The sequence below is a fragment of the Thalassophryne amazonica genome, chromosome 2, assembly GCF_902500255.1.
Source record: "Thalassophryne amazonica chromosome 2, fThaAma1.1, whole genome shotgun sequence".
Lineage (NCBI taxonomy): Eukaryota > Metazoa > Chordata > Actinopteri > Batrachoidiformes > Batrachoididae > Thalassophryne > Thalassophryne amazonica.
In genome coordinates this window covers 69724744-69749683 of record NC_047104.1, presented here as the reverse complement: position 1 = coordinate 69749683, position 24940 = coordinate 69724744, and the positions used below count along the sequence as shown (strand labels likewise).

The following is a 24940-nucleotide window of genomic DNA, read 5'->3' as shown; positions in this document are numbered from 1 at the left end:
ACCCAATTACCTCAGAAGTATAGCAATTAATCCACAGTTATTACTGGTTGAAAGTAATAATGGCACACATCAGAATTAAAAACAACTGTACATATACATTTGATTTGTTTATGTACGCTAAACTTTGAAGCAGTCCGTCATCTGAATTGAGGCAAGGTGAGTGTAGGCCACAGCAGAGTCCCCCACAGCTGAGCTTGGGGGAGGGGGTGCACTGCATCTGTGCTGCATGGCCTTCTGGAGTGGCAGAGTGGAGGCCGGGGTGGAGCCGGGGTGGGGACAGAAACACAAAGGAGGGGTAGGGGTCGGGGGCGTGTATCTTGTGTGCAGATGAGTTCATACCAGTCTCTGTCCGTGTGTGCATAGAGTCTGGAGTGATCTTGATGACAACCACAGACTGTAGGGAAGGGCAATAAAGAAAGAACCAAATGCTTCACCAAGGCCATTGAAATCCTTCTGGAAGAAAACAACGGATCTACAGTGAGGAAAATAAGTATTTGAACACCCTGTGATTTTGCAAGTTCTCCCACTTAGAAATCATGGAGGGGTCTGAAATTTTCATCTTAGGTGCATGTCCACTGTGAGAGACATAATCTAAAAAAAAAAATAAAAAAAAAAAATCTGGAAATCACAATGGATGATTTTGTAATAATTTATTTGTATGTTACTGCTGCAAATAAGTATTTGAACACCTGCAAAAATCAATGTTAATATTTGGTACAATAGCCTTTGTTTGCAATTACAGAGGTCAAATGTTTCCTGTAGTTTTTCACCAGGTTTGCACACACTGCAACAGGGATTTTGGACCACTCATTCATACAGATCTTCTCCAAATCTTTCAGGTTTGGAGTTTCATCCAAAGTTTTTCTATTGAGTTCAGGTCTGGAGACTGGCCAGGCCACTCCAGGACCTTGAAATGCTTCTTACGGAACCCCTTCTTAGTTGCCCTGGCTGTGTGTTTGGGGTCATTGTCATGCTGGAAGACCCAGCCATGACCCATCTTTAATGCTCTTACTGAGGGAAGGAGGTTGTTTGCCAAAATCTCGTAATACATGACCCCATCCATCCTCCCTTCAATATGGTGCAGTCGTCCTGTCCCCTTTGCAGAACAGCACCCCCAGAGTATGATGTTTCCACCCCCATGCTTCACGGTTGGGATGGTTTTCTTGGGGTTGTTCTCATCCTCTAAACATTGTAAGTGGAGTTAATTCCAAAAAGCTCTATTCTAGTCGCATCTGACCACATGACCTTCTCCCATGCCTTCTCTGGATCATCCAGATGGTCACTGGTGAACTTCAAATGGGCCTGGACATGTGCTGGCTTGAGCAGGGGACCTTGCTGCCCTGCAGGATTTTAAACCATGACAGCATCATGTGTTACTAATGTAATCTTTGTGACTGTGGTCCCAGCTATCTTCAGATCATTGACCAGGTCCTCCTGTGTAGTTCTGAGCTTTCTCAGAATCATCCTTACCCCACAAAGTGAGATCTTGCATGGAATCCCAGACCGAGGAAGATTGACAGTCATCTTGTGTTTCTTCCACTTTCTAATAAATAATCATAACAGTTGTTGTCTTCTACGAAGCTGCTTGCCTGTTGTCCTGTAGTCCATCCCAGCCTTGTGCAGGTCTACAGTTTTGTCCCTGGTGTCCTTAGACAGCTCTTTGGTCTTGGCTATGGTGAACAGGTTGGAGTGTGATTGATTGAGTGTGTGAACAGGTGTCTTATACAGGTAACAAGTTCAAACAGGTGCACTTAATACAGGTAAAGAGTGCAGAATAAGAGGGCTTCTTAAAGAAAAATTAACAGGTCTGTGTGAGCCAGAATTCTTGCTGGTTGGTAGGTGTTCAAATACTTATTTGCAGCAGTAAAATTTCAGAACCCTCCATGATTTTAAGTGGGAGAACTTGCAAAATCGCAGGGTGTTCAAATACTTATTTTCCTCACTGTATATCCAGCGGGATTTATATCCATCACTGTGTATGATCTATAAAGTGATACAGGGAGGGTATTGTCTACTGGGTATTGTGTTATTGTGTTCTGCCTCCCATCTGAGATACTTTCACATTTAGAGTGGTTATTAGCAAATGCAAAGTTTTACATTTTTACTAAAATCTGTTTTGAGACACTCTCAATGGAGTGAAGGTCACCAAACATAAAAGGTGCAGTAATTCCTAAACTGCTCGTTGATTAGAATATACTGTGATAGATGGCTAAAATGCACCAAATTTGACAATGTCCACATATTTATGGCCCTGACCGCATGTGACAAATAAAAGCACAGAACATTTAATGTTAGATTATAAGATACACCTTTGCTAATAAATATTTACCAATGGCTAAAGAGAATCCATCACTCTCTTCGGGACTAAAGGTTTGATGTTTTGGTGCTTGACATGGGATAGAGGGTTGGGAAGGAATGGCAGAGAAAGGAAAGTTTGTTTTGATTCTGCAAACAGAGCCAGCATGACATCTAGTGGTAGAAAAAATAAAAATTATTTAGGGCACCTTTAGAAATCGGTTTATGTGTCCCTCATGATGTACAATTTTATTTCCTCTAGGAATCAGACAATACTAAAACTCGGCAGCAGTACCTGTGAGGATGATGCTGATGGGCATGGATGTGGATGTGTGCAGCATCAATAATGATGTGGTCACCTTATGTAGGATAGAATTTCCTGGTAAACAGCACAATTCATTCCCTGATAAAAATCTGAGATTTGACGCCTTAACCCCCTTTCATCTAAATGATTGACCTTTGGTGGACCTCACTAGAGATATTGTGGGAGTGTGTAAGTTGTTTTGTTTAAATCAGGTTAAAAATTAAATTCCCTGACCTTTGCCAAAATGAACTCTTTACAGGCAGTTTCGGGGGGGACTTTTATCCATATACCAAGTTTGGTTTGGCCAAGGAAACTGGGCAGAGTAGGTTAAAAAAAAAAGACATGACTTTGACATGGACCCTAACTGATATTTGGCAAGTTTGATCTCACCTGTACATACTTGTATGTACATTGGAGAAAAATTAAACCATTTGACCTTTTTTATCCAGTGCGAATACTAATAAAAGCTTAATAAAACATTCTAAAATAAGACAAGACCCCTGGCAATGTAAAATTTTTCTAGTGTTTATTTTCTGTAATATTGTTGAATCCTCTTGTTTGTTAGATGTTTAAATAAAGCATTAAAAATACCCCTGTAAGGCCACATGCAAGGGGAGTGGTAAGATGGCTGCTCCACGGCTTTATACGTCTTCAACCTGCAGGGACCATGGTGTATCCTTTATTTATTTGTTTGTTTATTTATTTGAACACAATAAAACAGAACATAGAAAAACATACATCTTCTCAGAGGGGCTATATGTTTTCATACAATAAAAATGTCAAAATACAGAGAAATATTTAGAGAAACGAAATACAAGGACTGGGTTTTGAGGGATCACAAGGCATACAATGTTATCAAACAAATAATAAATACGTTATAAAACACCAGAAAAGAAACAAAACATTGGGTATCATTCAAATAAGCAAGAAACGAGCTATATCAATCAATCAATCAACTTTTTTTTTATATAGCGCCAAATCACAACAAACAGTTGCCCCAAGGCGCTCCACAGATCTTTCTAGCTATTTTGTTGTTGTTGAATTTTTTTTAAGGGATAGGAAAATTAATCTGAAATCATTTATTAACCAGTCGAAGGAGGGTTTGCTATTTCTCCACTCACTACAGTCAATATGATATTTTCCTATTAGAATAATCATATTTACTTGTATTATATCAGAGACATTGGATTTCCAAAAAATCCATATTAAATAATATATGAGAAATCTCAAAAGCTGGAATGTCATTTATTCTATGTAATAACCAATTTCTTATTTCTACCCAAAACTTTCAGGACACAGGCCAAAGGAAGAACATATGTTCTAATATTTCTTCTGCTACATTACAGAAGGTACACAATTCAACTTCAAATTATTATTATTATTTTTTTTTTTGCAGTCGGTTAGATCTTATAAAGTATCTTAAAATGAGTTTCCTTAATCTTTGAGGAAATAGGCCATCTAATATATTTATAGTGAGCTTTTACCATCATAAACACAGTTACCTTATCAGTCGCTTGTGCTTTAAATCCTGTTATAATCATAAAATACTACCGTTTTTAAGGCAACACTAATCAATTTGTTATTACATTTGTTATCATTTAGGTTCCAATCATTAATCATCAATTTTGGTAATACCAATTTAATATTTGAATATAATAAGATATTTTGGATTAATTGAATCAATGATAAGGGGATTGCTTTATAAATCTTGTTATATTCCCTCTGAGTACAATTAATCTCGTGTTTTTTTTGTTGTTGTTGTTGTTGTTGTTATTTCTTACCAAGCCCTGTAGTCCAAAAATCTCCATCAGAATCCATTATATACTTTACAAGCAAAATGCCTTCATACCAGTCTCTTCTGAATACTGATTTCCTATTTACTGCAGAGAAATTGGAGAAATTGTTTATTGTTTATTGAAAAGGATCCCCATTAGCTGACGCCAAAATGTCAGCTCGTCTTCCTGGGGTCCAGACAATAAAATACAAGTCAAACATTACAATATCAGTTCATAAAATACATCTTTTTAAATAAAATTTACAAATAAAAAATAAACATCATACAAATCACATGCAATTTGATGTGTTAATCTCACTCAATCAGTTAATGAGTGAACACTCATATTCACTCAATAAGTGAATATCATTTTCCAGTAATGAAGAGTCTGCTTGTGGAAATTAGATAACAGGAATCTTGTGTACCTCAAAATCACATTTTAAAATTAATTCAAGCCCTCCCTACTTTTTTTAAATAACGATGTCAGAATATGAAACCACATGAACTCTAGCTATGTGTCAAATATGTCTTCAGCCATTTAATCTTTCTAAAGCTGTAATACCCATTCTCATACTCTTTGACTAACTGTGATATTTTAATGTAATGGACATTGTTTTCCATAAAAACTGAAAAAAATAGAATTTGGTTTTTTATATTATTTGAAGAAATATACAGGGAGTGACATGGATAAATTAATTTCGAGATATCTTCTGCTTTAGCTAAAACTACTCTACCAAAGATTGTAAGATCCCTGGTTAGCCAGCGACTTGAAGATGACCAGGGTGTATCCGTCTAATGGGTGTATCCAGAATGCAAAAGATGCCATTCTTGTCCTGAACAGCAGAGGGCAACAAATCTGTTTGTGTTTGTCCCTCTGAAATAATGACGTAGTGCTCTCTTTTGTGTGTCTTGTGAGTTTTGACCCCGCCCCTCCGGAGGGCGCAGCAGCAGGGTCACAGCAGCGGTTATCGGCGCTCGCTGTAAACAAATCTTACGATGTGCGGAAAGGATTTTCCCGGGCAGCTGTCAGCTCGGTCACTTTTGCTGTTAACCATGTAGACCAACATTGTATCTTTGGCGGCCCGGATACCGTTTTTCTTCATTGTTTTGGCCGCAGGTTTTGAAGGCTATGATGGTCAGCGGCTGAATTAAACCCGAAAGCTAGCTCGCTAACGTCAGCTCTTTTCGTTCGCGCTGCGCTCGTGTCAGAGGCACGAGTTGTCATGGCATCGCCCGCGGAGCACGACCTGACTCTGTCGGAAGCGGACAGCAGCAAGGAGAAAGCGCAGGTGTTTGGAATTCTGAGGCTGCAAGAAGAGAAAGGGAGTGTTGTAGACAAAGCTAACAGCAGCAGCAGCTCTGTCAGAGGAGGAGACGGACGATGGCAGGCTCCAATCTTCGCTTTGGCCAGGAAAGCATCCGAGACCATTTCAGGGAGCATTCATGTCCTGCCCAAAGTGTCGGAGCTCAGAACGTCTCTGCCCGGAGACTGGACTGTACAAGGTAAAGCCATGAAGCCCGCTCGTTAGGGGCGTTCAGGGACTCCTGGTTAATGGCAAAGCCGACCTGATTGTCACTAAGGCAAAGTATGCATATCACTGTAACCTCTTATCAGGTTCACCAAGAATTATTATCATTGTTATCAAGTAGGTTTTTGTTGCTGTTAGTCTATTTGTTTGTTTGCAAGGTGATATTGCAGAGATTTCTATTACATTTGGTGTGAATCTTGCTTTTGATCTCAGATCCATATTCGTTTGACCCTGATTCTGCATTTATTGATCTTGGAATCAAAGATTCTCTTGGTCTCACATCACTGAAAACATAACATCTGTTAAATAAGTTGGCTTTCAGCATTCAGGATCTGAATTCACTTATCAGGATCACAGCTCAGGATCAAAGTTGAGCTGTCAGGATTAAAGGTCAGCAATGAGGATCAAACCTGTATTCCAGAAAGCAGGTTTAGTTAATTTGTTAACCCTGGGAAAAACTAGTTTGCATTCCAGAAAGATAGTTAACTCAAACTCTGGGTCAGTTAACAAAGTAACAGACTGAAGGTTTTCTGTAGCAAAAACTGATTTTTTTTCCTACTGAGTCTGAGGCACCTATGAGGGTTGATTGAGAAGTTTTGAGCTTGACCCAGAAAAAGTAGGGTGTGGCTCTCCATCTTTTGCATTCTGAGAAACCAGCATTTCTCACCATTGCACCCAGTGAGTCAAAACTTCACACATTCTCAAGTCATTTTAGCAGCACACTGCCCTCTGCATTGTGCTGTTCTGTTGGCAGCTGTAAGTGTTTGCAACATTTCTGATGAGGCTTGTGCGTCTCAATGATGTGCCCAGTTAGACTGAATTTTTTTTAACAAATTCATGGAAAAACTAACTTTGCCATTCCCAATCAATCTACTTGAAGTATATAGGGGGAAAATTTAATCAAAATCGGAGTCAGTCATCCAGCCACCCCTCCATGATTTTCTCTGAGACAGCTCATTAAAGACAGCGGTTGTCCATTCAGCTGCTCCCGTTTTGTGTTCTGGGTTGCCACAGCAGATACAACCAGATCCACATTGATATTTGGCACAGGTTTTATGCCAGATGCCCTTCCTGATGCAACTCCAGTGTTACCTGGAGAAACACACACAGCCGCTGGTGTTCCAAAGAGGTCTCCCATCCAAGTACTAACCAGGTTCCGCACTGCTTAGCTTCTGAGATCTGATGGGATCAGGCTGACACAGAGCAGATTGGCTGCAGCTCATTAAAGACAGTAACTAGGGAATTTCACATTCTCTCAGAAAAGGTCACTTTACTAATATACACTGCAATATGCCACGCTACAGACACTTAAAAACACTTAGAAAAATAGTTTTCCTAAATTCTGATACGCAGGGAATAGCAATACAGACGTCGAGAATTGAGAACATTCACTTTCAAAATCGTCTTTTTTACTAGTATTTCAATGTAGAGATGGCAAGCATGGCTAAAAGTGGATCATTTTAAAAATTGTCTAAAGTTATCCAGAACATTTTATGGACTGAAAAAATGTTATGGGTCCAGCTTTTTATGATTGTTCTTCACTTCTGGAAAGTTTCATGGAAATCTGTGATGGTCATCCAGCCAACTTCTCTTTTTCTGCATGATTTTCTCTGAGACAGCTCATTAAGACTCAGTAAAATGTTGTTGACATAGAAAACCTGTAAAGCGTACTTTTAGTACACAGAAAATTCACAAGAGGTATCGATAAGGAATCGGATCGATAAGCGTAATCGATAATGGTATCGATATCAATAAAATCTCATCAAAACCCATCCCTAATTCCGATACAAGAACTCTTGCTAAATTTGTTAAAACTCACATGTCTTTGCACACCTTGTGACCACAGGATGTGCGCTTGCTCTGTGTTCCTGGGGTCTAAAAGTCAGCAAGTTTTCGAACCTTTACCTACTGTGCTCCTACATTGTGGAACAGCTTTCCTGTTGATTTTCTAAAGTCCACTTCCATTGAATCATTTAAGGCAAATCTTAATATTTATTTTTCTTCTGTTTGCCATTAGTTATATTGTTTTAGCTTAAGCATGTTTGCTGTTTTTATGTTTATTTATAGTTGACATTTAAGCTAAACTGTGTGATTAAAAATTGGGAAAGGTCTTGCATAAACAAAGGATAGTACACAGCTCAGCTCATTTGACTGAAGTCACTGTCCTCAGAGGATTTCCAGTGTTTAAAATAAAAATTGTTTTAAAGACAATGGCTAGAGAGTCAATATTTAGTTTCCCACAATGCCTTAAAATACAGGAAAAAAGATTTAGACTTTCAGGATCTCCCTGTAGAATTTCACTGTGCTATGCACAACCCATCTAAGCATGTTCATGCACTTGTATAAAAAAATCTGAGATTTCAGACAGTTACTGTTCTGATTATACTGAAGCAAACTGGTGAATAATTTAGCTGTGCTCTGCCAATGGAGGACACATGACATTTTGCACACAGAAAATGGATCCTTAATCATTACAATGAGGTGTGCATGTGTGTCTTTGTTGTGTGTGCATGTGTATGTTTTGTTGCAGGTGAAGGTTAACGTGCACAACATGTACAGAAGTACAGCTGTATGCAAACGTTTGGGCACCCCTGATAATCATCTTGATTTTCCTTTATAAATCATTGGTTGTCTGTATCAGAAATTTCAGTTAAATATATAAAATAGCAGACGAACACACTGATATTTGAGAAGTGAAATGAAGTTTCTAGTATTTACAGAAAGTGTGCAATAATTATTTAAACAAAATTAGGCAGGTGCATAAATTTGGGCACCCTTGTTATTTTATTGATTTAAATACATTTAGCTCTAATTATTGGAACACAAAATTGGTTTGGTAATCTCATTGATCCTTGACCTCCTTACACAGGTGAATCCAATCATGAGAAAGGGTATTTAAGGTGGCCATTTACAGATGTTTCCCCTCTTTGCAGCTGTTCTAATGAGTAGCAACATGGGAGCCTCTAAACAACTCTCAAATGACCTGAAAACAAAAATTGTTTAACATCATGGTTTAGGGGAAGGATACAAAAAGCTATTTCAGAGATTTCAGCTGTCAGTTTCCGCTGTGAGGAACATAGTGAGGAAATGGAAGACCACAGTTACTAGTTAAGTTACTAGTTAAGACAATGACCCTAAACACTGCTCAAAATCTACTAAGGTATTCATGCAGAGGAACAAGTACAACGTTCTGGAATGGCCATCTCAATCCCCAGACCTGAATATTATTGAAAATCTGTGGTGTGATTTTAAGCGGGCTGTCCATGCTCGGAAACCAACAAACCTGAGATGCTTTGTAAAGAAGAATGGTCCAAAATACCTTAAACCAGATTCCAGACTCTCATTGGAAGCTATAGGAAAATTTAGAGGCTGTTATTTCTGCAAAAGGTGAATCTACTAAATATTGATGTATTTTTTCTGTTGGGGTGCCAAATTTATGCAGCTGTCTAATTTTTTTTTAAAGAATTATTGCACACTTTCTGTAAATCCTATAAGCTTCATTCCACTTCTCAAATATCACTGTGTTCATCTGTTATATGATATACAGTAGTGTTCAGAATAATAGTAGTGCTATGTGACTAAAAAGATTAATCCAGGTTTTGAGTATATTTCTTATTGTTACATGGGAAACAAGGTACCAGTAGATTCAGTAGATTCTCACAAATCAACAAGACCAAGCATTCATGATATGCACACTCTTAAGGCTATGAAATTGGGCTATTAGTTAATAAATAGTAGAAAAGGGGGTGTTCACAATAACAGTAGTGTGGTATTCGGTCAGTGAGTTCGTCAATTTTGTGGAACAAACAGGTGTGAATCAGGTGTTCCCTATTTAAGGATGAAGCCAGCACCTGTTGAACATGTTTTTCTCTTTGAAAGCCTGAGGAAAATGGGATGTTCAAGACATTGTTCAGAAGAACAGCGTAGTTTGATTAAAAAGTTGATTGGAGAGGGGAAAACCTATACACAGGTGCAAAAAATTATAGGCTGTTCATCTACAATGATCTCCAATGCTTTAAAATGGACAAAAAAACCAGAGACGCGTGGAAGAAAATGGACAACAACCATCAAAATGGATAGAAGAATAACCAGAATGGCAAAGGCTCACCCATTGATCAGCTCCAGGATGATCAAAGACAGTCTGGAGTTACCTGTAAGTGCTGTGACAGTTAGAAGACGCCTGTGTGAAGATAATTTATTTGCAAGAATCCCCCGCAAAGTCCCTCTGTTAAATAAAGGACGTGCAGAAGAGGTTACAATTTGCCAAAGAACACATCAACTGGCCTAAAGAGAAATGGAGGAATATTTTGTGGACTGATGAGAGTAAAATTGTTCTTTTTAGGTCCAAGGGCCACAGACAGTTTGTGAGACAACCCCCAAACTCTGAATTCAAGCCACAGTTCACAGTGAAGCATTTTGGTGCAAGCATCATGATATGGGCATGTTTCTCCTACTATGGTGTTGGGCCTATATATTGCATACCAGGTATTATGGATCAGTTTAGATATGTCACAATACTTGAAGAGGTCATGTTGCCTTATGCTGAAGAGGACATGCCCTTGAAATGGGTGTTTCAACAGGACAGTGACCCCAAGCACACTAGTAAACGAGCAAAATCTTGGTTCCAAACCAACAAAATTAATGCCTCGCAGATGTGAAGAAATCATGAAAAACTGTGGTTATACAACTAAATACTAGTTTAGTGATTCACAGGATTGCTAAAAAATCAGTTTGAACATAATAGTTTTGAGTTTGTTGCGTCAACAGCAGATGCTACTATTATTGTGAACACCCCCTTTTCTACTTTTTTTTACTAATAGCCCAATTTCATAGCCTTAAGAGTGTGCATATCATGAATGCTTGGTCTTGTTGGATTTGGGAGAATCTACTGAATCTACTGGTACCTTGTTTCCCATGTAGCAATAAGAAATATACTCAGAACCTGGATTAATCTTTTTAGTTACATAACACTACTATTATTCTGAACACTACTGTATTTAACTGAAATTGCTGATCCAAACAACCAATGATTTATATAAAGGAAAATCATGGCAATCATCAGAGGTGCCCAAACCTTTACATACAACTGTAATTAATTGAAAGTTGGTGTTGAGTTTCAGCCCTCCTACACCACAAACCTCTAACAAGGTTAAAAATAAAGAAATCCAAAGGATGACAGAATTGTTCATGAAAATTATTTCTGCTTAAACCATACCATGGAATCATATGCCATTCCAGCAGGGGCAGTAAATCATCTATATATTAAAAGCCAAGTGGCCTCTGTGTATGTGTGTGTGTATAACTTCGATCGCAGACAAACTGGGGAGAGCTGACATTTGCTGTTTGGTATGCTTATGTATTTTGAGTCATGGTTTAACGCTGCCAAAATGGAACATTGATAGGACTCAATGGTAAATGACTGCATTTATATAGTGCTTTTCCATCTGCATCAGACGCTCAAAGCGCTTTATAATAATGCCTCACATTCACCCCAATGTCAGGGTGCTGCCATACAAGGCTTTCACTACATACTGAGAGCAACTAGGGGATTAAAGACCTTGCCCAAGGGCACTTAGTGATTTTCCAGTCAGGCTGGGATTTGAACCAAGGATCCTCTGGTTTCAAGCCCAACGCTTAACCGCTAGCCCATCACCTCCCCTAACTAAGGACTAATACTTTTGGAGAAACTACTGATAATAGCTAACAACACTGAACAATGGAACGTTGATAATTACATTCTGAACTTGCATGTCATTTCAGCAGAGGGCGGTAAATCACCTAAAAGCGAAATGACGTGTGTACGATTAGATTAGATAGAACTTTATTGATCCCTTGGGAAGACTCCCTCAGGGAATTGAGGTTCCAGCAGCATTGTATAGTAGCACACATGGTAAGAAGCACACAGAGTATCAAAAGTGAGAGTAAAAAATAAAATGCGTGTATATGTGATTTTCGTTAGTAGGTTCAATGTAAATACATAATATTTTTGTAAATACATTAAAAATGCATGGATGACAGAGTGAAAGCATTTATTTCCATTGTGGTCCATTTAAAAAATCAGATGACAAAATATAAGTAAAAATAAAATAGCAATAATACTAATAATAATAATAATGATGATGATGATGATTGATAATAATAATAGTGTGCATATGATAACAACAACCTAAGCAATTTGTAAATACATTAAGACAGTGAATTACAATAAAAATACATAAATAACAGGAAATTAAAGGGTTGAGTTATTCTTCTAAAAACTTTTGAGGTCTAAGGTCGACTGTTTTAAAAACATTCTGGACTCACACACTATTCCAACTCATTATAGAAATTTTGCACACTTTATTACCACCCTTTAAAAATGTCAGATATTTTATAAACACTACCCAATCTAGAGCCTGTGGATCCCCATGGGCAATGCACTAGTGAGTGACTTAAGTGTCACGCTCCCCTTACAATAAGTGAAAAGTTTAGAGCTTTTAATGTCTTCCGCCACAGTCTCTGTTCATCAAATTAAAATCACTTGCTTACAGCAGAATGAAGAAAAGACAAAAAGCTCTGTATGCAAGCGTGCGTGCGTGCAATTTTGATCACGCACAAACTGGGGAGAGCTAAAGTTTGCTGTTTGGCATGCTTGTATATTTTGGGTCAAGGATGAACAGTGCGAAAACAGAAACTTGATAGGACAAATATTTTTGGAGAAATTAGCAATTTATCTAACCAATAAACAATAGATGCTTTGCTGCAATGCACCATGGAAGCTTGGGGTTTTGAGGTTTTAAATGTTGTTTTTGTGGTTTATGTTACTTTAACAGCGTTTGTTAGTGTTATTGATTTATTGTGGGGGTTTTTTGTAGCGCAATATGGTACCGCAATCTCGTTTGAACCCTGCGTGATTTTGTGGAATTTGACCATTCATGGGGACCTGCTCTCCGTTGTGCAGTATATACACAGCATAACTTCACACGGATAAATGGTGTACTGTGTTGGCTTTGGCTGCAGTCACCGAAGCAGTCGCGAAAAGTTTTTGTTTTGTTTTGTTTTTTCCGGTTCCCAGTGGAGAAGAAAAGGTGAGGCAGATGGCAGACATTGTGTCTGTAAGTGTTAGTCTACACAGCTAACCAGTGTAACTGCGGTCTCTCGCCTGCAAAATCGCCTCGACACGTTTGAGCTCTGGGTCATAAACAAACCGCAGCACATATCCACTTTCCCACTGCGTTACTTTTTCTTAGCATTTTCACTTTGTTTGTGTGTAATTTGCCCAAAAACCCATTGAAAATGCAGTGCTTGGTGCCCTGGAAGTAGAGAAATTACATGATATGTGTCATATTTTACCAGTTTAGCGCCTGCCCCCAAACGAGACTGTGGTCCCCAATTGGTTTTATCAGTTTAGATAAGTCTTATATTGCCATTACCATCAGTGACTTAAGTTTCATGTTGGTACCATGAGTGAAATGTTAGTGGTTTTAATATTTTCAGCCACTGTCTTTGTCAAATTAAAACCACCTGCTTACAGCAACTGTGTGCCTGCAACTTTGATCAGGGACAAACAGAGCACAGCTGACATTTACTGTTTGGCATGCTTATGCATTTTGGGTCAAGGATGAATGGTGCCAAAATAGAGCACTGATAGGACTAATAGTTTTGAAGACGGTACAAATATTAGCCAACGTTACTAATTACATTTTGGACTCACATGCCTTTCCAGCAGGGGGCAGTAAATCATCTTTATATTAAAAGCATGAGTGTGAGTGCATATAATTGTAAATACGTTTAAAATACGTGGATGACACAAAAAAGTGAAAACATTTATTTCCATTGTGGTCCATTCAAAAATTAAATGACAAAATAGAAGTAATAATAAAATAAAAATAATAAGAGTGATAATAATAATAGTGTGTATATGATAACCTAAACAATTTATAAATACATTAAGGCAGTAAATTAACATTAAAAATTACATAATTAACAGGAAATAAAATGGTTGAGTTCCTCTTCTAAAAATTGTTGAGGTCTAACGTTCTAAAAACATTCTGGACTCACACACCTTTCCAACTCATTGGATAATTTATTACCACCCTTGAAAAATGTCAGATACCTATTTTACAAATGCCACCCAATCTAGAGCCTGTGGATCCCCACGTGCAACACACTAGTATGTATAAAATGGACAAAATCTGTTATATGTATAAAGTAGAGTCGTATGTATGTACAGATTAGTTACAGTCAGGAGACTCTGAGCGGGGAATCCCCAGCACCAGTTAGGCTTATGTTCCTTGATTAAACACCTGTCTTTGAATAGGGGCCTGCCTCATTTAATGGCAGGGTCAACACTTTGTCTGAAAAAATACAGGCCTGCCTTACATATGTGCCAGGCATTATGTGCATTAAAAAGGATTAGATTTGGTTGAGTCACTGTTTTTCCTAAGTCCGTTGTGGAGTGGTAACTTAAAATCCCAAAGCCTGATTTGTGCTTCTACAACTCCGTAACTCTGTAGTCATGCAATGTTGACATGCGAGTGACCTTTTTAAAGTTCTCCCGTCATGTTGGTTTGCGTCTTATTGCAGTTTACAGCAGGAACAGTGGGCTTTTCTGGATTAATTTGTCCCTCAACAAGCTCCACTTTATACAATCATCAACCTCCAAACCAACATTACGGTACATGCAGTTTCCCTCCATGACTCCGTATTGTAAAGTTGGCCATATTTGCGGACTTTTCTCCCAAACGTATTTGATCCATGGTCAAAATGTAATCGGTATGCGCACTGCAAAAACTAGTAAAATATGATGAGAGAGGAAGGAGTGAAAACATAAGTGACCAATCACAGACTTTGCTGTCTCTGTCGTTTAGCTAAATCTGATGAAAAGCTAAATCTAATACAGCCCGAAAGCTAAGTAAGTGACAATAATTTTGCGTGTACTGTCTGATATTTGTTGTTACAAAGATTTATGTAGAAACATGTTTTTGTTCCCCCATTTTCCACAATATTATTTCAGTGTTTTCAGTATTTGATGGACTGAAATACAATATTAATGACGTGATGACACCTATGAGGCATCGAAAATACTTAGTTATTATGTTGCCAAAAGGTTAACACTAAATGTTATTGACGCCTAGTGATAGACTGGTGGCCTGTCCAGGGTGTAACCCACCTTTCTTCCAATGATATAGGCTGCCCCCCCCATCCTTAATTTTAATAAGGAAGTTTAGAAAATGAATGATTGAATAAGTGTTATTGGAATCATTTGTGCACATAACTCTGGTGTGACAGACATAACTGGCAGATGAACAGACATATATGAGCCTTCCCTTTCGGCATTTGCCATGTATCGGAAAGAAATGTAACAGCATTTCATGCTGATGCACAACAGGCAGGCACAGGCATTAACCTTCTTGCTTTTGTCATGGTGAACACATGTTAGAAAAACCACTGGTCAGCTTTGCCTCCCTTTTGTGGTGTAGGGTTTTCAGTAAGTCCTCCACGGTGCCCATCTTTCAAGAGCCTCTGTCAATTTGTCACCATCTTTGCCTTCAGGCTGGGCTGTGCAGTGGTGTTGCTACATGTTAAACACTTTCACTACATTCAGATGTACTTCTGATGGCTGTGTCCAGAAAGGCATTGAAAACCTGGATCTCAGTCTTGATCCAGGACAATTATAAACACAGACACTCTCACTCAGCTTCACAAGTGGTACATTTTCCAGCTTCCATTGAGTCTCCAAAGATCAAAGCATAATCTACAAGGTCATGGTCAGTCAGTCTTTCCTCAAGGACAAAAGCACACAATCTGCACCCCACTTTCTTTAAAAATTTATTTTTGGAACTAAATTCACAAGAGTGAATGGAGCAGCCATCCTAGGAATTCCCACTAAAAATGGTAATGAAATAACACTAGCAACTCATTTTCATTAATTGTTGGAAAGTTAGTGGTACATAACAAGAAATATGCCCAGGTCAAAGTATTTTATTTCAAACATACCACTTCATATCAATCCTGCACCTTTCTTAGTTACTTAACTGTTTCTGGTCGGTTTATTTACCGCAGATCTGGTGCACTGTAAATTGTCTCATTAGCTAGCCTATTTAATAATATCACCACTCTAGCAGTATATGGTGTAAGTACTCATACAATGAAAGACCTAATAATCGCATTATGTAAGATTTTTTGTCAGTGGCCCAGTAATACCTATTTAGTTCTTATTCAGCAATTTTTTAATAGGATTTTTCTCATATGATGCAGTTACAAATGATGAGTAAAGCACTCAAAGGCTTAATTGCTAATAATAAAGCTTGTTTATATTTTTAAAAAAAGCAGTCATCTTGTCCTTTAACTACATTTTGTCCTGTGTGTGACTGTGGTGGATTGTCATGAAAGTGAAAATGCACATTCTGCTCTTAACTTTCTGTAGCAGCCTGCTAAAGGTAACAGTAGACTGTAAATTAATAAGCCAGCAGGTGAAAAGTTTTCCCTTGATGTCTACAGAGAGTTTTTGCCAAAGGGATGGTGATAGAAGACAGGTGGTGCCATTTTAGCTTGTCACGTGTAGGGATGGGTATTGATAAGATTTTATCGATATTGATGCCATTATTGATTCCGCTTATTGATCCGATTCTTTATCAGTTCCCTTATCGATACCTCCTGTGTATTTTCTATGTACTAAAAGTAGGCTTTACAGGTTTTCTATGTCAACAACATGTTATTCAGTCTTAAAGTAAATAAATATGAAATTGGTCACTGGATCCTAGATATCTGGACATAGAGATAAAGATAATTTGTAGTTTTTGTCAAAACCATTTCTTTCAGGTATAAATGAGACAAATTTAACTCCACAGCCTCTGAGTTATGGTCATGCAGCTGGCTGCGCTGCACATCAAAATCAGTGTAATTCATAAAGAACGGAGGATGTCTCATTTTAGGGGGGTTGTAGTTTGTTGTCTGTATTTCAACATTTGGAAAGAGGTGTCATTTGATTTAAAATAGCGATTTGCTTTGAAGTTACTAATTTCGACTGGAATCTATCATTCCAACATTTGGAGCCGTGCAGTTAGTCTCACAAAACAGATGATATTATTATTTTTATTATTTCCTTTACCTGAGGGACAGTAACTTCAGTTTACGAACCAGTGAAGTGGGTCCAGCTTACGCCAGAGAACCATTGCGTGTGCTACCCACGAAAAGATTTCAGGATTTCCTTTTATAATTATGAGAGCCTATGTGATTGTGTGTTGAACTTGTGCGTCCACTCATCTCATGGACATATGTTCCACGTCATACTAATTACTTCTTCATTAACAAAATCGTCCTGTATTTGTGTGGTTCTTGTTCCTTTTAGCTCTCCGAGATCCCATGGCCATGGAACGAGCCAACCTTTTGAACATGGCCAAGCTGAGTATTAAAGGTCTGATAGAGTCTGCACTGAGCTTTGGCAGAACACTGGACTCAGATTACCCACCTCTCCAACAGTTCTTTGTGGTCATGGAGCACTGTCTCAAACATGGTCTTAAAGGTAGGACTGTCAGGGTTTGTATTAGGTTGTGTGAATAATTTGATCCAATACTGATTTAATAAATTGATTCAGTCAGCAGTTATTTGATGTATTGTAAAATTTCACATTGTGCTTATGATTCATTTTGATACGATCTAAAAGATACAGCTGTACCGATTTCTGTGTCAGTTCTGTGCCATAGAGCTGCATAGTTCTTGATGGTTTTCTTTGTTTCATGTGATGCAGGAAATGTACAGTAGCTGTTAGATACTTTCCCATTCATTTTAATGGGAAAGTGTGTCCAAACATTTGACTCGTACTATATATACAGTTGTATTCAAAAGTTTGGGCACTCCTGATAATTTTCATGATTTTCCTTTATAAATCATTGGTTGTCTGGAACAGAAATTTCAGTTAAATATATCATATAGCAGATAAAGGCACTGATATTTGAGAAGTGAAGTCAGGTTTCTAGTATTTACAGAAAGTGTGCAATAATTATTTAAACAAAATTAGGCAGGTGCATAAATTTGGGCACCCTTGTTATTTTATTGATTTGAATACATTTAGCTCTAATTATTGGAACCCAAAATTGGTTTGGTAAGCTCATTGACCCTTGACCTCCTTACACAGGTGAATCCAATCATGAGAAAGGGTATTTAAGGTGGCCATTTGCAAATGTTTCCCCTCTTTGCATCTCTTCTAATGAGTGGCAACATGGGACCCTCTAAATACCTCTGAAATGACCTGAAAACAAAAATTGTTCAACATCATGGTTTAGGGGAAGGATACGAAAGCTATCTCAGAGGTTTCAGCTGTCAGTTTCCACTGTGAGGAACATAGTGAGGAAATGGAAGACCGCAGGTACAGTACTAGTTAAGGTCCGAAGTGGCAGGCCAAGAAAAATCTTAGATAAGCTGAAGCAAAGGATGGTGAGAACAGTCATAGTCAAACCACAGGCCTGCTCCAAAGACCTACAACATGATCTTGTCTCTGTGCATTGTTCAACTATACAGCGCACTTTGCATAAAGAGATGCTGTAATACAGAGGAAGCCTTTTCTGTATACACATCACGAACAGAGTTGCTTAAAGTATGCTAAAGCACATTTGGATAAGCCGGCTTCATTTTGGAATAAAGTGCTGTGGAGTGATGAAACCAAAATTGAGTTATTTGGACATAACAAGGGGCAGTATGCATGGCTGAAAAATAACACAGCATTCCAAGAAAAACACTTGCTTCCTACACTAAAATTTGGAGGCAGTTCCATCATGCTTTGGGGCTGTGTGGCCAGTGCAGGTACTGAGAATCTTATTAAAGTTGAGGGTCACATGAATTCAAGTCAATATCAGCAGATTCTTGAGAACAATGTTCACGAATCAGTGACATAGTTGAAGTTGCGCCGGGGCTGGATCTTTCGACAAGACAATGACCCTAAACACTGCTCAAAATCTACTAAGGCATTCATGTAGAGGAACAAGTACAACGTTCTGGAATGACCATCTCAGTCCCCAGACCTGAATATTATTGAAAATCTGTGGTGTGATTTTAAGCGGGCTGTCTGTGCTCGGAAACCAACAAACCTGAGATGTTTTGTAAAGAAGAATGGTCCAAAATACCTTCATCCCGAATCCAGACTCTCATTGGAAGCTATAGGAAGTGTTTAGAGGCTGTTATTTCTGCAAAAGGAGGATCTACTAAATATTGATTTATTTATTTTTTTCTGTTGGGGTGCCCAAATTTATGCAGCTGCTTAATTTTGTTTAAAGAATTATTGCACACTTTCTGTAAATCCTATAAATTTCATTTCACTTCTCAAATATCACTGTTTGTCTGCTATATGATATATTCAACTGAAATTACTGACCCAAACAACCAATAAAGGAAAATCATGGAAATCATCAGGGGTGCCCAAACGTTTACGTACAACTGTAAATACATAAAACTGTCAGGCCATTGATTAGATTAGATTAGATTAGATTACATTAAACTTTATTGTCCATCTCAGTGGAAACTTGTCTTTGGTTAACCACAAAAAAGTTTAGATAATCACAAAACATAACAGTTAATATACAATAGATAAAATTACAATAAATAATGGTTTCATAAAAATTCATCTGTTTTCATGTGCTGCATAACGTCTGCATAACTTCACTAGCACCTGTTCAGTAGACTGACTGCATTAGTCACAAATGACCCCCTATACACCTTCTTTGTTGCAAAGGGCATTCTGTAACAGCGCCCAGAGGGCATCAGTTCAAACTCCTCAAACAAAGGATGGTCCTTGTCACTGATGATGGATTTCGTCATTCTCTGCAAAGCTGCCTGGTAAAGAACATCCAGTGACTTTTGCTCCTGTCCAATCACCTTCGCTGCATTTTTAACAGTTTTTTTCAGTTTGTTCTTGTTTACAACTGTGACATACCCAAACCATACAGTTATATTGAACACAAGAACACTTTCAATGAGACTATCATAGACTTTCTGAAGAGTCTGTGAGCTCACACCAAAGCCCCTGAGTTTCCTAATCAGGAATAGTCTTTGGTTGGCTTTCTTATAAATCTTGTCCACATTTTATGAAAAACTGAGCTTGTTATCTATGAGGGTACCTAAGTACTTAAAACTGCTCACAACCTCACCTGGCTGGTCAGAGATAGACAAGGACTGAGTAGGACCAAAGTCACTCAGGATTAGCTCCTTGGTCTTATTTACATTGAGTGAATGCTGCCTGCAACCACTGTTCAACCATATGCACTTGAACCTCATAGCTGCAGGTAACATTCTTTTTAAAAAGACCCACAATCGCCATGTCATCAGCATATTTAAAAAGTTTAACATTATTGTCTTTTACCTGTAAGGCATTAATATACAGAGAAAACAACACAGGTGACAAAACACATCCCTGCGGTGTACCTGTACTGATCATAGTCTCATTTGACACTGCTCCATTCATGTGGACCCTCTGCTGTCGATTGATCAAAAAGTCTCTCAACCAGTGGATCAGTCCTCCATTCACCCCCAAAGAGGAGCGATTTCCCAGCAGTATGTCAGTCTTCATTGTATTAAAAGCAGAAGTCAAATCATTGAATAAAATCCGCACAGATGAATCCTTCTGTTGTAGATGACTGGCCACAGTGTTAATCAGGGTCATGGTAGCATCCTCTGTCCCCCTGAGAGGCCTGTAGGCAAATTGTAGGGGGTCAAGCTGAGTCTTTACAGCTGTGATGAGATGTTTGCTCACCACCCTCTCCATACATTTTGCGAGCACTGAGGTGAATGCGATGCGACGAAAGTCATTTAAGATTGTAGATCCAGGCTTTTTAGGCAATGGCTTAATGATCGATTTTTTTCCAAGATTCTGGACCAGTATGGGTATTGAGTAAGAATTGGAACAGAGCTGTCAAGGGCCCACTGAGCTGGGCGGAACACACCTTCAAAACACGCCCACCCAAATGGTCTGGACCTGGATCATGTTGGACAGACAGTGTCCAACATGCTCCTCTGATAATTGAAAAACTCGATCCCTTGGCACATCTGCACAGACCAAAAGAGCTTTGTCTTTAGCATCTGCTGAGTCGAAGCGACTATAAAACTGATTCAGGTAATTTACAAATCTAAGATTGTCCTCAACAGTGCAATGTCCCATCTGAGCTTTTTTCGACCGACCCATCATTTTATTTAGGCCTTTCCAGGCCAGATGGGGATTTCCTGTGCAGAACCTATTTTCCACTTTGGTTTTGAAATCAAGCTTTGCTTTCTGCAACTTGGCTCTGAATTCTCTTTGTTCGTTTTGTAGTTCCACTTTATCAGACTTTACAGATGCTGCATGTTTTTCATTGAGACACACCTTTAACTCTTTGGTGACCCATGGCTTGTTGTTTGCAAAAGTAAAGACAGTTTTCTTGGTGATTATAGATTGCTCGCAGAACTGTATATAAGATGCGATGCAGTCTGTGAGCTCATGTGGGTCTGTGATTGTGTCAAAAAACACAGCCCAATTTGTTGTATCGAAACAGTCTTTCAGCCTGTCCTCACTCTGTGTTCCACACCTGAATAGTTTTCACACAAGGCTTAACACGTTCCAACAATTGCCTGTATTTAGGAAATAAGTGAATAACGTTATGATCTGATAGGCCAATTGGGGGTCTACATATCGGCTTATATGCATCCTCAATATTGCCGAAGCAGAGATCAAGAGTTCTGGTAGAACGCATGTGACATGTTATATATTGGTTGAGAGTCGGGAGGTGTGATGACAGAGACAGCTTGTTAAAGTCTCCCATGATAAACACTGGCTGGTCAGTCGATCGGGACACTATTGAATTGTAAGTTTCTGTGATGTGCTCAGCAGCGTCTTCATAATTAGGCCCCGGAACATACACCAACATGACTGTCCAAAGCTATCCAAACTCCCGTGGTAAATAAAATGGTCTAAAAGACACCACCAGCGTTTCATAGTCTCTAGTACAGGTTCACTCGTGTATTTTAAAGTGTGTAGCCCACCTCTGATCCACGAACATGAGGAGGCTGCCACCAATGGACTTCCCCGAGCCCTTCCTATCCCGGTCCGCGCGTATTATTGTATAACCTGGTAGATCCACGGCACATTGATCGTTGAGCCATGTCTCCGTGAGGCAGATCAGGTTACTCCATTGAAAGTCCCGATCATAACTTACAAGCGCTGACAACTTGTCCAATTTATTATTTAGTGATCTTATGTTCGATCACTACTGGTGGTTGGCTCTCACTGCGGTATTGTATCACTTCCTGTTCCGGAGCACAGCGGTGTTTTTCTGTATCTGTTAGCTGTTTAATCTGCGCAGTTAGATTGATCTAGTTATCTAGATTACGCTTTGTTTCCCAGTGTAATCTTTACGTGCCTTAACTAAAGCACTCCTTCTGCTGAATCACCTCTAAATTATTTACACATTATTCACTTTGCGTGTTTTTAGGAATCCGCTAGCTTAGCGTAGCTACTAGCTCTTAGCCGATTTAGCATTGCGGCTTCTCCTGTCTCTCCCGCACTTTTCTGCTCTGGGTGTGAAATGTTTAGTTATTCCTCGGCCTCCTTTAGCAGTAATGGTACTTGTAATAAGTGTAGCTTATTCGTAGCTTTGGAGGACAGGCTGGGTGAATTGGAGACTCGGCTCCGCACCGTGGAAAATTCTACAGCTAGCCAGGCCCCTGTAGTCGGTGCGGACCAAGGTAGCTTAGCCGCCGTTAGTTACCACCTGGCAGATCCCGAGCAGCCGGGAAAGCAGGCCGACTGGGTGACTGTGAGGAGGAAGCGTAGCCCTAAACAGAAGCCCCGTGTACACCGCCAACCCGTTCACATCTCTAACCGTTTTTCCCCACTCGACGACACACCCGCCGAGGATCAAACTCTGGTTATTGGCGACTCTGTTTTGCGAAATGTGAAGTTAGCGACACCAGCAACCATAGTCAATTGTCTTCCGGGGGCCAGAGCAGGCGACATTGAAGGAAATTTGAAACTGCTGGCTAAGGCTAAGCGTAAATTTGGTAAGATTGTAATTCACGTCGGCAGTAATGACACCCGGTTACGCCAATCGGAGGTCACTAAAATTAACATTAAATCGGTGTGTAACTTTGCAAAAACAATGTCGGACTCTGTAGTTTTCTCTGGGCCCCTCCCCAATCAGACCGGGAGTGACATGTTTAGCCGCATGTTCTCCTTGAATTGCTGGCTGTCTGAGTGGTGTCCAAAAAATGAGGTGGGCTTCATAGATAATTGGCAAAGCTTCTGGGGAAAACCTGGTCTTGTTAGGAGAGACGGCATCCATCCCACTTTGGATGGAGCAGCTCTCATTTCTAGAAATCTGGCCAATTTTCTTAAATCCTCCAAACCGTGACTATCCAGGGTTGGGACCAGGAAGCAGAGTTGTAGTCTTACACACCTCTCTGCAGCTTCTCTCCCCCTGCCATCCCCTCATTACCCCATCCCCGTAGAGACGGTGCCTGCTCCCAGACTACCAATAACCAGCAAAAATCTATTTAAGCATAAAAATTCAAAAAGAAAAAATAATATAGCACCTTCAACTGCACCACAGACTAAAACAGTTAAATGTGGTCTATTAAACATTAGGTCTCTCTCTTCTAAGTCCCTGTTGGTAAATGATATAATAATTGATCAACATATTGATTTATTCTGCCTTACAGAAACCTGGTTACAGCAGGATGAATATGTTAGTTTAAATGAGTCAACACCCCCGAGTCACACTAACTGTCAGAATGCTCGTAGCACGGGCCGAGGCGGAGGATTAGCAGCAATCTTCCATTCCAGCTTATTAATTAATCAAAAACCCAGACAGAGCTTTAATTCATTTGAAAGCTTGACTCTTAGTCTTGTCCATCCAAATTGGAAGTCCCAAAAACCAGTTTTATTTGTTATTATCTATCGTCCACCTGGTCGTTACTGTGAGTTTCTCTGTGAATTTTCAGACCTTTTGTCTGACTTAGTGCTTAGCTCAGATAAGATAATTATAGTGGGCGATTTTAACATCCACACAGATGCTGAGAATGACAGCCTCAACACTGCATTTAATCTATTATTAGACTCTATTGGCTTTGCTCAAAAGTAAATGAGTCCACCCACCACTTTAATCATATTTTAGATCTTGTTCTGACTTATGGTATGGAAATAGAAGACTTAACAGTATTCCCTGAAAACTCTCTTTTGTCTGATCATTTTTTAATAACATTTACATTTACCCTGATGGACTACCCTGCAGTGGGGAATAAGTTTCATTACACTAGAAGTCTTTCAGAAAGCGCTGTAACTAGGTTTAAGGATATGATTCCTTCTTTATGTTCTCTAATGTCATATACCAACACAGAGCAGAGTAGCTACCTAAACTCTGTAAGGGAGTTAGAGTATCTTGTCAATAGTTTTACATCCTCATTGAAGACAACTTTGGATGCTGTAGCTCCTCTGAAAAAGAGAGCTTTAAATCAGAAGTGTCTGACTCCGTGGTATAACTCACAAACTCGTAGCTTAAAGCAGATAACCCGTAAGTTGGAGAGGAAATGGCGTCTCACTAATTTAGAAGATCTTCACTTAGCCTGGAAAAAGAGTTTGTTGCTCTATAAGAAAGCCCTTCGTGAAGCTAGGACATCTTTCTACTCATCACTAATTGAAGAAAATAAGAACAACCCCAGGTTTCTTTTCAGCACTGTAGCCAGGCTGACAAAGAGTCAGAGCTCTATTGAGCTGAGTATTCCATTAACTTTAACTAGTAATGACTTCATGACTTTCTTTGCTAACAAAATTTTGACTATTAGAGAAAAAATTACTCATAACCATCCCAAAGATGTATCGTTATCTTTGGCTGCTTTCAGTGATGCCGGTATTTGGTTAGACTCTTTCTCTCCGATTGTTCTGTCTGAGTTATTTTCATTAGTTACTTCATCCAAACCATCAACATGCTTATTAGACCCCATTCCTGCCAGGCTGCTCAAGGAAGTCCTACCATTATTTAATGCTTCAATCTTAAATATGATCAATCTATCTTTGTTAGTTGGTTATGTACCACAGGC

At 39.1% G+C, this 24940-nt stretch overlaps 1 protein-coding gene across 1 annotated transcript in view; it reads left to right on the top strand.

Annotated features, from left to right (window-relative positions):
• Positions 1 to 5306: 5306 nt before the first annotated feature.
• Positions 5307 to 24940, top strand: part of rufy2 (RUN and FYVE domain containing 2) — a 128999-nt gene continuing 109365 nt past the window's right edge. The window contains 2 exon segments of the mRNA XM_034187447.1: positions 5307 to 5876; positions 17235 to 17408. Coding sequence (XP_034043338.1) covers positions 5597 to 5876; positions 17235 to 17408 — 454 coding nt within the window. The 5' untranslated portion in view covers positions 5307 to 5596.